The following is a 13,666-nucleotide window of genomic DNA, read 5'->3' on the forward strand; positions in this document are numbered from 1 at the left end:
TGCCCACTATCACCAAACAGGACCCAAACCTGTTTTGGAAGGCTGCAATCTCCACAGCCTGCCCTCCATGCTGCACCAGAGCCTTTGGTGTGCAGGCAGTGCCTTCAGCTCTGTCTGATTCTGTGATCTGAATGTAAAACCTTACCCTGGGAAGTCCTGCTCAACGTTTGCTCTTTGAAAAAAGTGGAGTCTGGGACAGCAGAATTCCACACAGCAACGGGCAGGAGCCACTGACCCGAGCAGCAATGAGGACTGGACCCTACTCAGGCTGAAAAACCAGGATTTGTCTTCAGGGTGTTTAGCTGCTAAAGCCTCGTGGTAGGAAGCAAACACTTAACCAAAAAAAAACCAACCAAAAACCAACAAAAAATAAGGCAAAAGTAAAATAACCAACCCGAAATGAAAGGCCTGAACATGAATTTAAAATACTCACAACACTGGCACAGCACAACAGGTAAAATTACACCCTAAAAACAAAAACAGAATCAGAGGCTTTACTACTATTCGTGCACTAGAAACAATAAATAAATAAATAAAAACACTAGGAAAAAAATAAATAAATCAGGAAATGAAAAATAAGGCAGAAAGAAACAAACATGAAGCAGCTACTTCTAATTTGACAAGCCTGCCCTGTGAACAGTCCCAGGTCCCCACACAGCAGGCAACAGATGCACCAGCCCAAGCATGACACAGCAGCACTCCCAGGAACAGGGATCCTCCATGGAAATGTGCCCAGCCTGCCCACTGGTAATAAGCCCTGCCCTAAACTGTGTGTAGGGTGGCCCCAATTTGCTGAAAGCCCTTTATTTTGGGTGATCTATCCTCTATTTTAAACTAGTCCCATCCATGTTTTTAACCCTGACCACCACCTTACAGACACACAGTTTCCCTGGGATGCAAATTCCTTCTCGATGCTTCCACACCTTTCTGCCATTCCTGCTGCTCTTCCACTCCCTCCCACGAGCCATAGCCAGGGAATCCCATGGCTTGGCATCTCCCACTTGTACCCACACGTTCAAGCCTTCTCACCTCTCCCCCTTTCCAGAAGCATCTACATACAGAGTTTTTCCAGTGACTAAATCCAAATCCATTAGGGGCAATTCCAAAGGATACCAGGGTTAGGGGCAGACCTTGGCTATTCCCATAGACTATTGTTGGGAAGAAGCAGGGAAGCAATGAAACAATTGGCAGAGAAACCAAACCCAAGAGCTGTGTAGCCATAACCCAACTGCTGCACGTTGTATTTTCAGCCTCAAGTTCTAAGTCCCCTTCAGTGGGACAAAGAAAATTCTAATGAGGGAGATAATTCATATGGTTTTAGCTCCTGATATCAAAACTACTTTCTAAATAATTAGGTTTGATGTTGTTCCATTTTCTTCTTATTTATTCCACTAACATCTCTTTGCTTAAGTTGTGTATCTTTGCTTCCTGTCTGTCACAATTCCTACAGACTTTATGGTAACTAGGGGTAGTGCTGAACAAAATCCATTGGTACAAACTTTTCTGTACCTGAGAACTGCTTTAGTGAGAATTTGAAAGTCAAGGATGTCTTAATTACCTCAGATCCAAGTGCCTCCAAGCCCTGAGGACACTGAAGTAAAACACTACTATTTCACCTCCTGTTTATCTCCTGTCCTGCACTCAAAGCTTGACAGATTGAAGAGAAAACATTACAGGAAGAGGAAAATCAGTGGGGCTGTGCCTCATCTGCTTCTGACACCTGCTCTGTATGTTCAGCCCCTGCAGTCAAAGTGGAAATTCAGAGGTCCCTGTTAAAAAGGGTCCACCCTGCTCTGAAACACGTCGTGTGTCCTCACCCCCCATTCCCACCCTGGCTATGCCATGGATTGCAGAAATGACACACATCCTTCTGCTCCACTGAAAGCTATGACAAAGATGCTTTAGACAAGACAGCAGGTGCTTTAGGCATGAACACTTCCAAAGTGTGGGGAACAGTGGGAAATTCTTCTCCTCCCTGGAAATTATCACCTGCTTCCAGCACAGACAATGTGAGTCCTGCCCACCTACCTGTTGTAGAGCTGCTGAGAGCTGAATGTGTAAAGCAAGTACAAGGTGTTTCCAGTGAGAAAGGCCAGGATCCAGAACACAACCAGCACTGATCTCTTCTCCTGGGCAAGAGAAAGAAGGAGAGAAGATAAATTGGAAGTCTTGTGGGTTGAGCCCATCCCAGGGGACACGAATATGTATCTAAGTGTTCAGTAATTAGTTTATTGACACAGGACTGAGGCTCAGAAGCAGGCTGCTAGGTAAGGACACATATAAACACAGGCAGAAATGGCTCTCACCCAGCAAACCTTTCAAATAACGTAACTTCAGGGAAATTAATTGAAATATGCTGGGGGAGGTGACAGCCTTCCTTGCAGAATGCAATCTTCAAAGCTGAGATCTTTCCTGGGACATCTAAACTCTGCTGGTATTTAAAACTCAGTGTGACAAGCAGATTAAAAAAAAAAAAAAGTCAGTTCCATATATTGTCCTAAATTCTGAGCTGTCACCTGGTGGGAGTGACACCTCATCAAAGGAGGGGTTTTACAAACAGATCCTCTGAGTGGGAGGAAGGCTCAGCTAAACCAAATATAACCCATCACCACCTGCAGCACATCTGAGTGTTATCCAAATGCAGGGAGGTTCCAGAACATGCATTTTTGATCGAGGAAGTAACTGAAGGTCAAAAAAGAAGTGCAAGTGCTGCATTTCAAAACACATGGGACATTACAGACAGAAGCTGGATGGCAGAAGATCTTGTCCTGGGTCTTGGCCCAGGGTAATTTTGAAGAGTAAATTTTACTCCTGGGAGGGAAAAAACACCCACCATTTTTCTTGTGAGCTGATTTATTAAGGAAATAGGTCTCTGCAGGGATGTTAGGCTGAGATTTAAAGCAAGGGGATTAAGGGGCACACTGCTGGAAGGAGAGAGTGCAAAGTGCAAGGCAACAGCCATCTATTACATGATTGTGCAATTTATCTCTTCATTCAGCATTGCAGCACATTTATTCCACTGCTGCTGGTAGATACCAGTACACACTTGTGCCACCCATGTAATTTTAATAAAAAAGGAATTCTAGTCTTGTGCTTTTGGTGCTAACTGAACTGTTCTCCTGACACTGAAGATCACAAGGCCTGGAAAGATCTGCTGGTTTCTGTACATTCTCAACAGAGCATTATAAAGATGCTAACAAGCAACACATCTGCAAAATGTTTCAGTTAAACACCTCAAAACTTGATCTAAATGCTAATAAGTTAAATCTCATCATTGATAAGTCAAATAGCTTCCAGCACTGCTGCCGAAATGGGGAAACCCAGGTGCAGAGAAGTGCTGGAAGATGCACTGCCAGCCAGTGGCACGGGGAGATGCAGATTACAACACCCCTGAGCTGTCCTCTTTTTGTTTACTCTGTTCACACTCACAAAAAAATAGGGTAGAAACAGTGGGAGAGCATCAGTGTGGAGAAGCAGGAAGAGGAAGGTGGGATTAGGGCACAGCACTCTTTGTTCCTAAAGATCTGTGCCCATATAAATGCGTTCAGCCCTCCAGTGCCAAAGAAGGTGTTGTTTTGTGCACAGAGGGTGATGTTTCCCGGGAATACAAGGAGGTGAAATGTTGGACTCACCTTCAGGGCGACCTGCTCTCGGAGCGTGGAGTTGGCGTAGGCGAAGGTGCTGGCCATGCCAATGCACACAGCAATCCCTGCAGGGAAGGCACTGTCAGGGGCTCAGCCCTGAGCCAGGGACACCAGTCCTGAGCCAGGGACACCAGTCCTGAGCCAGGGACATCAGCATCTCAAGCTCAGAAAAAACATTACTGGGTGATACTCTGGATGCGCCGGGAATTTAAATGTACAGGTGACTAAACCAGTCCGGGCTCTGTACTTCAAATTCAGTGTAAATGAAGATGCAGCACTGCAGTGAGCACCCAGCCCAGCACAGACACTCTGTCCTAAGGTCCTGAAGGAGAACACAAGTGCTCTGAGTCGTGGCTGTGTTGTGCCAGGTGACAGTATTACGACAGCAGTTCAGCAGCTCCTGGAGGACAGGGCACACTATCAAAAACCTACAGGATATCAGGTCCAAAGGCCAAGATATTGCAGATATGAATTAACCAAATCCCTGTCAGAGTTGTAAGTGGACTAAAACAGAAGCATTACTGGTTTCCCAATGTTGATAATCTCAGAATGAGTCAAGATCCTCAGACATGCCACACACATACAATTTTATAGTGCTAAAATACTCAGGCACCATTAAAAAAAACCCTGCATAGACGTATTCTTCAGGGAACTCTGAAGATCTCAACTGCAAGATGTAACTGCTGATGCTGTCAGACTTGATTTCACAGCTACTACCAGCTAGACAAGTGTCTCATCCCTCAGAACCCTTCTGTGCTCCACAGAAACCTTTACCAGTCACCAGTGTAAGCTCTGCCCACCTGTCCTAGAGAGAGCTCTGAAGGAGGAGCCTTGGTAACATCCTCACCCTCCCAGGAATGTCAAGGGGAGATCAGGAAAAGGAACAGAACTGGTCAGGACAGCAAACATGTTCATAGTACTAAACTACCTGCAGATATCCTGCTGGGTGTAACAACTGCTGTTCAGGTGAGGGCCTTCAGAGCAGGGAGCTGGTGAACATCCTTTCAAGCTCTGTTAACAAATCCTGTCTCTGAAGAAGTGACAAACTGCAAGTGTTCACTGCCTGCTTTCAATATTTTTCTGCACCACACTCACTGGACTTGTCAGTGTTTAGTTTTAACTGGTGCCATAAAAATTCTTAGGGCAAGTAGTAATTAAGTACAATTTGCAGGCGAGCATCAAGCACTTTTTCCCTTTGGTTTTAATATTTTTAGAACAGCTGGGACTGAAAGTAGGGTGAATTCATCCCGTGCATTTCAGTGTGTCCCCTTCGTGCCAGGCTACACCTGGGCACTGTGTAGTGGTTTGGTTTAGGTCTCTTCCTGGCAACCAGATCAAAACTAAGGAAGTGCCAATATCCCAATATTCCATTCTGTTCTTTACATAAGCAGAAATATAAATAGAAGGGGGGAGGAATTTGGAAGGGAGATCTCTTCCAGGAGAGGGGGAGTTGGAGGAAGCAAAGCAACCTCCCTGTGGCTGGGCTGCTCGTGTGGGAGTGCAGGCCTGGGGATTTTTTTGGGAGGCTGTTGGTTTTTTTTCCCAATTTGAGAGGACAGATCTGGTGGTGTGGCTTCTGCTTCCTTAAGGAAAGTATTAAGATTTTGTTTGCTAGTTCTTTATTGGTTGTGTATATCTGTTTTTCTGGGTTTTTTTTGGGGTGTTGGGAGTTCTCTTTCTTATATGCATATAGTTTTTGTAACTGTATAGAAGTGTAAAATATATACTGCTTTGGTTCTGTTATTTGGGGGGGTTTTTTTGGTAGGTTTTTTTCTTCCCTTTCCTTCCCCTGCCTTCATAAAAAGGGGGGGGGGGGGAAGACCTTTGCTGTGGTCTTGAGCACTTGGCAGGGGAGCCAAGTCCAAACTACCACATGCTGTCACATGGGCCCCTCAGTTCAGGAAGGACATAGAGGGGCTGGAGCAGGTCCAGAGAAGAGCAACAAGGCTGGAGAAGGGACTGGAGCACAAGTGCTGTGAGGAGAGGCTGAGGGAGCTGGGGCTGTTCAGCCTGGAGAAGAGGAGGCTCAGGGGAGACCTTCTGATTCTCCACAACTCCCTGACAGGAGAGGTTGAAGCCAGGTGGGGGTTAGTCTCTTCCCAGGCAAGAGGACATGGTCTTAAGCTGTGCCAGGGGAGGTTTAGGTTGGACATTAGAAAGAATTTCTTTCCAGAGAGGGTGCTCAGCCATTGGAATGGGCTGCCCAGGGAAGTGGGGGATTCTCCGTCCCTGGAGGTGTTTAAGGACAGACTGGATGTGGCATCAGTGCCATGGGCTGGGAACCACAGCGGGGTTGGATCAAGGGTTGGACTTGATGATCTCGGAGGTCCCTTCCAACCCAGCTGATTCTGTGATTCTATGGATAAGAGTATGGGACACCACAGCCTCACAAAGCTTCATAATAGGGTTCAGAAAGGATGGGGGTGCTTACCAAGCTTGTGCTGGAAACAAACTTTAGCCAGGAGGATCAAGATGAAGGGAAGCCCCTTCTGCAGCCACCCGACGACGGCCTTCAGCTCCGAGAGGGCCGGGGCCGGGGTGCCCCCCTGCTCGTCCGGGCCCTCCTCGGCGTGGCCGTGCCGGTCGCCCCCCGCCATGTGCAGCAGGGAGGAGCCGCGGTGGTGGCCGTGGTGGAAGTGGTGGGAGGGCTGGTGGTGGTGGTGGAACGGGGCTCCCTCGGCCCGGCCGGCCCCCTCCTCCCGCGGGGCCGGCATCTGGATGAAGACCTCGCCGCCTCCCGCCGAGGAGCCCAGCACCAGCCCCGACTGGAAGGGCGCGGCCGTGATGGTGCCCGAGGGGATCCCGGCCAGCCCCGAGAAGAGCTGCTGAGGGGAGGAGGCCTCGGCCTTGAGGCTTTCGAACACTCCGCTCTCATCCACGCTGGTCTCGGAACTCACCGTCTGGCTCCGGTTCCTGTGGAGGGGCGACAGCGAAGCGATTAAAAAACTGAGTGACACAAAACTTCACGGTCTTTTGTCGTGGTTTGGTGTTCCTCACGGTAATGGTTTGGTCTAGGCCTTTTCCTGGCAACCAGGTCAAAACCAAGGGAGTGTAGGGAACCAAACAGGTGTTCCAGTTAGAGGCCCTGAAACAGTGGCTCAGCCAAAGGCCTCTGAGATAACGCAGGAATCCACCAAAAGACCTTGGGCAGCCTGGGAAGGAGAGAAAAGAAGCTGCTTATTCCTGCAGAGGAATACCTGTTTGAGTACCTGCACTTAAAGATAAAAATAAGACAGAGGAAACTGTTTTAGGCTAACACCACTTACAGAATATATACCGGTATAGATTTAACAATGGCAGTGTGTTATTAAAATGCTTGAAAGAAGTGTGTAAACTTAAAAAATGTGTGTAGCAGTATAAAAAGTAGATCCCTGTGTGCCTTCTTTTCTGTACCTTAGAAATCAATGCTCTAAGTGTGGTAAAAGTATGTTAATGTAAACATTGGAGGCCTTTTCCCGCCATTCATCTGGGGAAGATGAGGACGAAGAATAAAGCCTCAAATTTATAATGCAGTCAGATTGTCTTTCTTAGCAACTAAAAGACATCCAAAAAGTGCAAAACTGCATTAGACAGATTTTTAGGCATCGGTAAGGGAGTACCAATATCCCAATATTCCATGCTATTCTCTACATAAGTAGGAATACAAATAGAAGTTGGAGGGAGTTAGTTGGCCAGATCTCTTCTGGTGAAGTTGGAGACAGCAGGCTCCCTGCACTTGGTCTCACTCATGTGGGAGTGAGGCCTGTGAGGCCTGTGGGTTTTCTGATTTGAGAGGAGAGATTTGGTGGAGTGGCTTTTGTTTTCTTAAGGAAAGTATTAAGATTTTGGTTTGACAGTTGGCATATATCTGTTTTTGGGGGGGTGTTAGGGGTTTCTTCCTTATGTGTATATAGTTTTGTAATTGTATATACGTGTAAATACATATATATATATTGCTTTAGTTCTGTTATTTCGGTTCTTTTGTTTTTTTTTTCCTTCCTTCTGCTTCCCATGTGTTCATAGACGAAAGGAGGGCTTTTGCTGTGGTGTTGGGCACTTGGCAGAGAGGGCCAAGTCCAAACTGCCACTCTCACACACTTTGAGAACACACAGGTCTGCAGATGACAGATGGTTTTCCCTCTGTGTGCTGTTGGAAAGTCACAATTGCAGAACTGGAGGCCAGTAACCAGACTCACAAGATCAGAGAACCTCTAAAGACCTGACCAACATGCACCACTTCCTTCATCTAGAGAACAAAATTCCCAAACACCCTGTTTACTTCTGGAGGAACCAAAGAAATTACACATCCAATACCAAACTCAACATCACCTACACTGACTTTAATATTTAAAGAACAAAATTCCCAAACACCCCCTTCACTTTTGGAGGAACCAAAGAAATTACACATCCAATACCAAATTCAACATCATCTATACCGACTTTAGTATTTAAAGAACAAAATTCCCAAAAACCCTTTTTACTTCTGGAGGAACCAAAGAAGTTACATATTCAATACCAAAGTCAACATCATCTACACTGATTTTAATATTTAAAGAACAAAATTCCCAAACACTCCCTTCACTTTTGGAGGAACCAAAGAAATTACACATCCAATACCAAATTCAACATCATCCACACTGACTTTAGTATTTAAAGAAAAACATATAAAACCCTATGGAACCTGACACAATAAGACAGGTCATATTACATAGAAACAAATGAACTCAAAGCAATGACCTACCCCCAAAACCTTCTGTCTTTATTTAGGGTTGATCACTGCCTGCCCAGTGATGAACTGCACCAACAAGAGACACAATCAACTGGGGAAGAGAAGCCTGTGTGTCCCTGAACTAATAAAGGATGTGTTCATGGGTCAAGAGAAATTCTTCTGTTTTGATATTCCTGGCAAATTAGACATGGATGTACCCGAATTACTGGGAACTGAAGGGAATTAGTTCTGGCACTGATCCTTTCCAGATTCCAAAAAGTCTAAATACCTTCTTCCTAACACCAAAAGACAAGAGGCTTTCTTCACCTGAAGTCAATCCTGTGGTGCTGAGATGAATACAAAGCAAGTTTAGATGGCAGGGAACAATCCAGGTAACAAGGAGAATGATCATTAGGCAGTAAATGCCTGGCAGATAGTAAATACCTCTCTAAATTGCAGAAGGAGAGTAAAGAATAAATAAGCTCAGCAAGAGGCAAAGCTCACAAATAAGACAAGTTGCAGGGCTTTGGTCTCTTGATTTTAACCCCTGGAGGTCTCTAACTTTAGAAATAGTGATCACAACTCAGGGATGTACACACAACACGAGGACAGAATGTGACAGTGCTTGGGTCTGGGAACACTAACAAACAGCCTGGGTGGAACCCAGTGTTACAAATAAAGACACAACTATTGTTGGGAATAATACTACCAGGATACAGGACTGTGCTTTCAGCAGGAAGGAATTAATCTGGGACACATTTAAAAACAAACAAGGATGAAATTGTGAGGCTGCTGAAGTTAACCAGAAGGGAATACCACTGGCAACAGCATTTCATTCTACATTTAGAAACCTTCAGCCTCTCTGATAATATGCACCTAACCTGTTAAAAACCAGAAGGATTTATAAAAGCCAACTGACATTACTCTGCTTATCTTCTGCACTCAATAACAAACACACACCCTGAATATATTTTAGCTATTCAAACAGGTCCTAAGTGTCTTACAGGTTTGTACAGACTCAGAGAGCTCTGCACAGAAGACAAGAAGGCCCATTCAGCACCTTCTGTGCCTCTCAAGCCCCAGCCTTGTCTGCTGATACAAAACCCCCAGACTGCACAGAGGCTTGGGCAGCATCATGCAGAAAAAAAGGTGGAGGTGGCTTTCTTTTCCCCTGAAATTAAGAACAGTGCCATGCTAGCAGGGGTCAGGGCATCAAAGTGCAACTCTACTTGCAAACCCGATGATCTTTCACTTATAATCTCAGCTCAGCCAGAGCAATGAAATTTGTTAGTTCCATCTTTGTCTTAATTAGATTAGTTTCTTCTTTAGGAAAAAAAAAAAACCAAAGTCAAGCTGTTAGCTCTGGGAAAGCCCTAGGGAATACTTAGCACCAGAACAACAACACTGGCAAGGCTCCCTTGCTGATGTTATAATTACAGAAGTGAATTAGAGATATTCTGCATCTAAATACTCACATGCATGGAGCTGGATACAGACTCTGGGAAGATGTAAAGGATCACTCAAAGTCTTTATAAAACACTAAGTCGTTGAAAGCTTCAGCCCAGCAGACTTTTTACACACTTTAATAAGAGAAGTATAAATAGTTTCTGTTCATACAGGTTGATCCTTGCAGATTGATTGCACTCAGGATCCCCATAAGACTGTGCAACAAATCATTCAGGGCCTAAATTCTTTTTATAAGGATCTGTAAGTTTTATACAGGAAAAAAAAATAGATATTATGGTTTTTTTCCAAATGTTACAATCTGCATTTGAAGTAATAACACTTAGTATTCCAGGAATCTTCTAATGCTTTCCCTGCAGTAAATGTTATTTAATCCTAACCTGACAGCATCTCTTTTGAGTTAATACATAATATTATGCTCTTTTTTAACCAAAACAGCAATATTAACAGTCTAAAACATCCTGCCTGTGCCAAGCCAGCCACACTGGATCATCCTGGAACACTGTGGTGGGCAGCAGTCAATGCTGATGTGAGGGGGAAAAGTAAACCTGTGTCCAAACTTCCCGAACTCGAGCAGAAAGCCTGGCCACACCACATCCACAGGGATGAGGACTGAGGAAACTCAATTTTCAGTTTCCATCTTCTCAACCCCCCCCCCCACTGAAATCAGGACATTCCCCTCTGGAGAGGAGCCCGGAGGAGGGAGGCAGCTGTACCTTTCCGGGGGCACGTTGTCCGTGTTGCTGCTGTGCCGCCTCTGCATCTTCCTCAGCACCCTGAAACACAACACGCTCAACATCAACGGCGCGGGGCAGCAGATCCCGGGGGGGCTACTGAGACAGGCCCACGGCCTCGGGGGGCTGGGGGTGCCACCCAGCTGGGCACATGGCTGGCACCAAGCACCTCCTTCTGCGGCAGAGCCCCTCCGGCTCCCGGCTGTTCCTCAGCCCACTTGCACAGGAACAACTCGGAAGCTGTGGCAGCACAGGGACACGGCTCTCCAGGCAGGGCAGGAACTAGTCAGGTCCCCTTTGGCAGGACAGGGCAGTCCCAAGGAGTGTCCAGCTGTGTGATGGCATGTCCTGGGAAAGACCTCGGGGACGTCTAACAGGGTGGGTCCCGCTGTGACACGCCACCCAACATCCGCTCTTGGGAATGAAACCCCTTCTTCCTCTTCTGCAGAAACCTGGTTTGTAAAACTGAGAGGGAGGAAAAAAGCAAATGTGTAAACATCTTTGATGAAAAAATACAACCAGGTCATGACAATATTCTTTTAAATAACTCTCTTAACTACCTTGTAAGTCCCAGCAGGTTTTTACCTTTTTTACCTTGTAAGTCCCAGCAGGTTTTTAATCTCTTGCTATACGTTCCAGCTTGTGCTGGATTTTCACAGCCTAAGTTCTTTTTATAAGGATCTGCAAGTTTTATACGTAAAAAATAGATTTATAGGGGTTTTTTCAATTGTTATAACCTGCATTTGAGGTAACAACACTTAGTATTCCAGTAATCTTTTATATGCTTTCCCTGCAGTAATCCCACCCTGACAATATCTCTGTTGGCTTGATATATAACATTATACTCTTTTTTAACCAAAACAGCAATTAAGGTATGATGAACAGGCCAAGACAGGCTGGCCTGTGCAGGCAGAGCTGTCCTGCCTAGGAACAATTTTGAGGTCACTGCTTATAAAAAACATCTGTCCATCTTCCCATGCTATGAGCTGAGAGCCAGAGCCAGACTAGAGGTAACTCCGGCACTTGGAAAACTCTCCACGCCTTTCTAGACCATTGGAAGTCTAGATTGTGATGTGGGGTGAAATCACACTCCACAATGACATTCAGCTCCATGGGGAGACACTTTCTCTTTTGGCATCAGCCATGAAGGGGACAGTGACATGAATGCCAAGTCCTGAAGGTGCAGGACATCGTGAGATGTAATGGTCTGTTCTGCCCACAGGCCTACAGGTTTGATCACATTTAAATGGCCTTTGTTCCCAAAGGGACTCAGCTTCAGTACTGACTGCTCCTGCTTTTTCCAGATTAGGGGTTTTCATCTTGCTGCACTTGGGACATTTTTTAACAGTACCTGAACAACAGCCTTATCCAGAGGTGCCAGGTGCCACCATGGGAGAGATGGAAGCTCCAGAGGGTGCAGACAGCTCATACACAGAGTGCCTCAGACAGTCCAAGCTGCTCCAGATTTCAGACTCAGCACAGGTCCCTCAGACTGGATGACTGCAATGCCCCTGGCTCCCCATGCTCACAGGACATCTGTAAGAAACACATGCACAGAGACATCTTCACCACAGCACAGACAATATATCCACACATACACCTTAGAATGTGCATCACACATAAATAACACAGTGTATATTTCTGTTTATATCTATATATACACAACTATACATCTGTCTATATATATACATATCTATATCTGTATACAAACCTAGATGTGTATATATATATATACATATATATACACCTATATATACACATATATGTATATATACATATATATACATATAAGTACAGTTCTATACATACAAACATATGTATACATATATAATTCTATACACATATATACTTATATATATTACATATTATATTATACAAATATATCACACACATATACGTATTTTATGTACACGTATATAAATATATATACATGTATGTGTAGACATACATATATATGTATATATACATACTATGTACATTATATATATTTGTAAATTACATATAAATACATAAATATATTACGTATATTACATATAAATACATATACATACATATGTATTTATTATATATACATACATGTATTATATATTATGTATATGTATTTATTCTATATACATACATATATACAATGTATATTATGTATATATGTACACTATATCTACACATATATGTATATATACATAAGTACAGTTCTATACATACAAACATATGTATACATATATACTTCTATACACATATATACTTATATATATTACATATTATATTATACAAATATATCATACACATATACATAAATATTTTATGTACATGTATATAAGTATATATACATGTATGTGTAGACATACATATATATGTATATATACATATTATGTATATTATATATATTTGTAAATGACATATAAATACATAAATATATTACATATATTACATATAAATACATATACATATATATGTATTTATTATATATACATATATGTATTATATACTACGTAAATATATGTCTTATATATTACGTATATGTATTTATTATATATACATACACATATATATAATACATACATATACATATTATGCATATAATATGCATATATGTATGTATATATATATGTATATATTACATATATGTATTTATTATATATAGATATATATATAGATATATATACATATATATGTATATATACATATATACATACATATTACACATACTTATATACAGACATATATACACATTTCTCTCTATATACATAGATATATATACACATATCTATATCTATCTACACATATCTATATCTATATCTATCTATAGATATATATACACATCTATCTCTATGTATACACTTCTCTCTGTTTACCTATATATACACATTTATATCTATCTATAACATATATATACACATTCATACCTATCTATAACATACATATACACATTTATATCTATGTCTATATACATAAAGATCTATAAATACAGTTCTATGCACACACACATATATCTACGTACACACACAGACATAAGCGAGGCCTTTTCCCCCATTAAGCCGAGGTGGGCGATTCCCGCTGGCACACGGGGCGCCGTGCCCAGGGGGACGGGAGCCAGCCCTGCCCTGCCCGGCCCGGGAGGTGCCCCCGTACCCACCGAT

The 13,666-nt window shown here is 43.2% G+C and overlaps 1 protein-coding gene across 1 annotated transcript in view; it reads right to left on the reverse strand.

Moving 5' to 3' along the window:
- RNFT2 (ring finger protein, transmembrane 2) overlaps nucleotides 1–13,544 on the reverse strand; it is a 31,887-nt gene extending 18,343 nt beyond the window's left edge. The window contains exons 1-7 of the mRNA XM_032705499.1: nucleotides 13,524–13,544; nucleotides 11,881–12,065; nucleotides 10,699–10,994; nucleotides 10,512–10,571; nucleotides 6,076–6,557; nucleotides 3,633–3,709; nucleotides 2,029–2,129 (exon numbers count right to left, since the gene is read on the reverse strand). Of these exons, the coding sequence (XP_032561390.1) occupies nucleotides 2,029–2,129; nucleotides 3,633–3,709; nucleotides 6,076–6,557; nucleotides 10,512–10,558 (707 nt within the window). The 5' untranslated portion in view covers nucleotides 10,559–10,571; nucleotides 10,699–10,994; nucleotides 11,881–12,065; nucleotides 13,524–13,544. The remainder of the gene's footprint in view (nucleotides 1–2,028; nucleotides 2,130–3,632; nucleotides 3,710–6,075; nucleotides 6,558–10,511; nucleotides 10,572–10,698; nucleotides 10,995–11,880; nucleotides 12,066–13,523) is intronic.
- Between the last annotated feature and the right edge of the window lie 122 nt (nucleotides 13,545–13,666).

The sequence above is a fragment of the Chiroxiphia lanceolata genome, chromosome 18 (genome assembly GCF_009829145.1).
Source record: "Chiroxiphia lanceolata isolate bChiLan1 chromosome 18, bChiLan1.pri, whole genome shotgun sequence".
NCBI classification, from domain to species: Eukaryota; Metazoa; Chordata; class Aves; order Passeriformes; family Pipridae; genus Chiroxiphia; species Chiroxiphia lanceolata.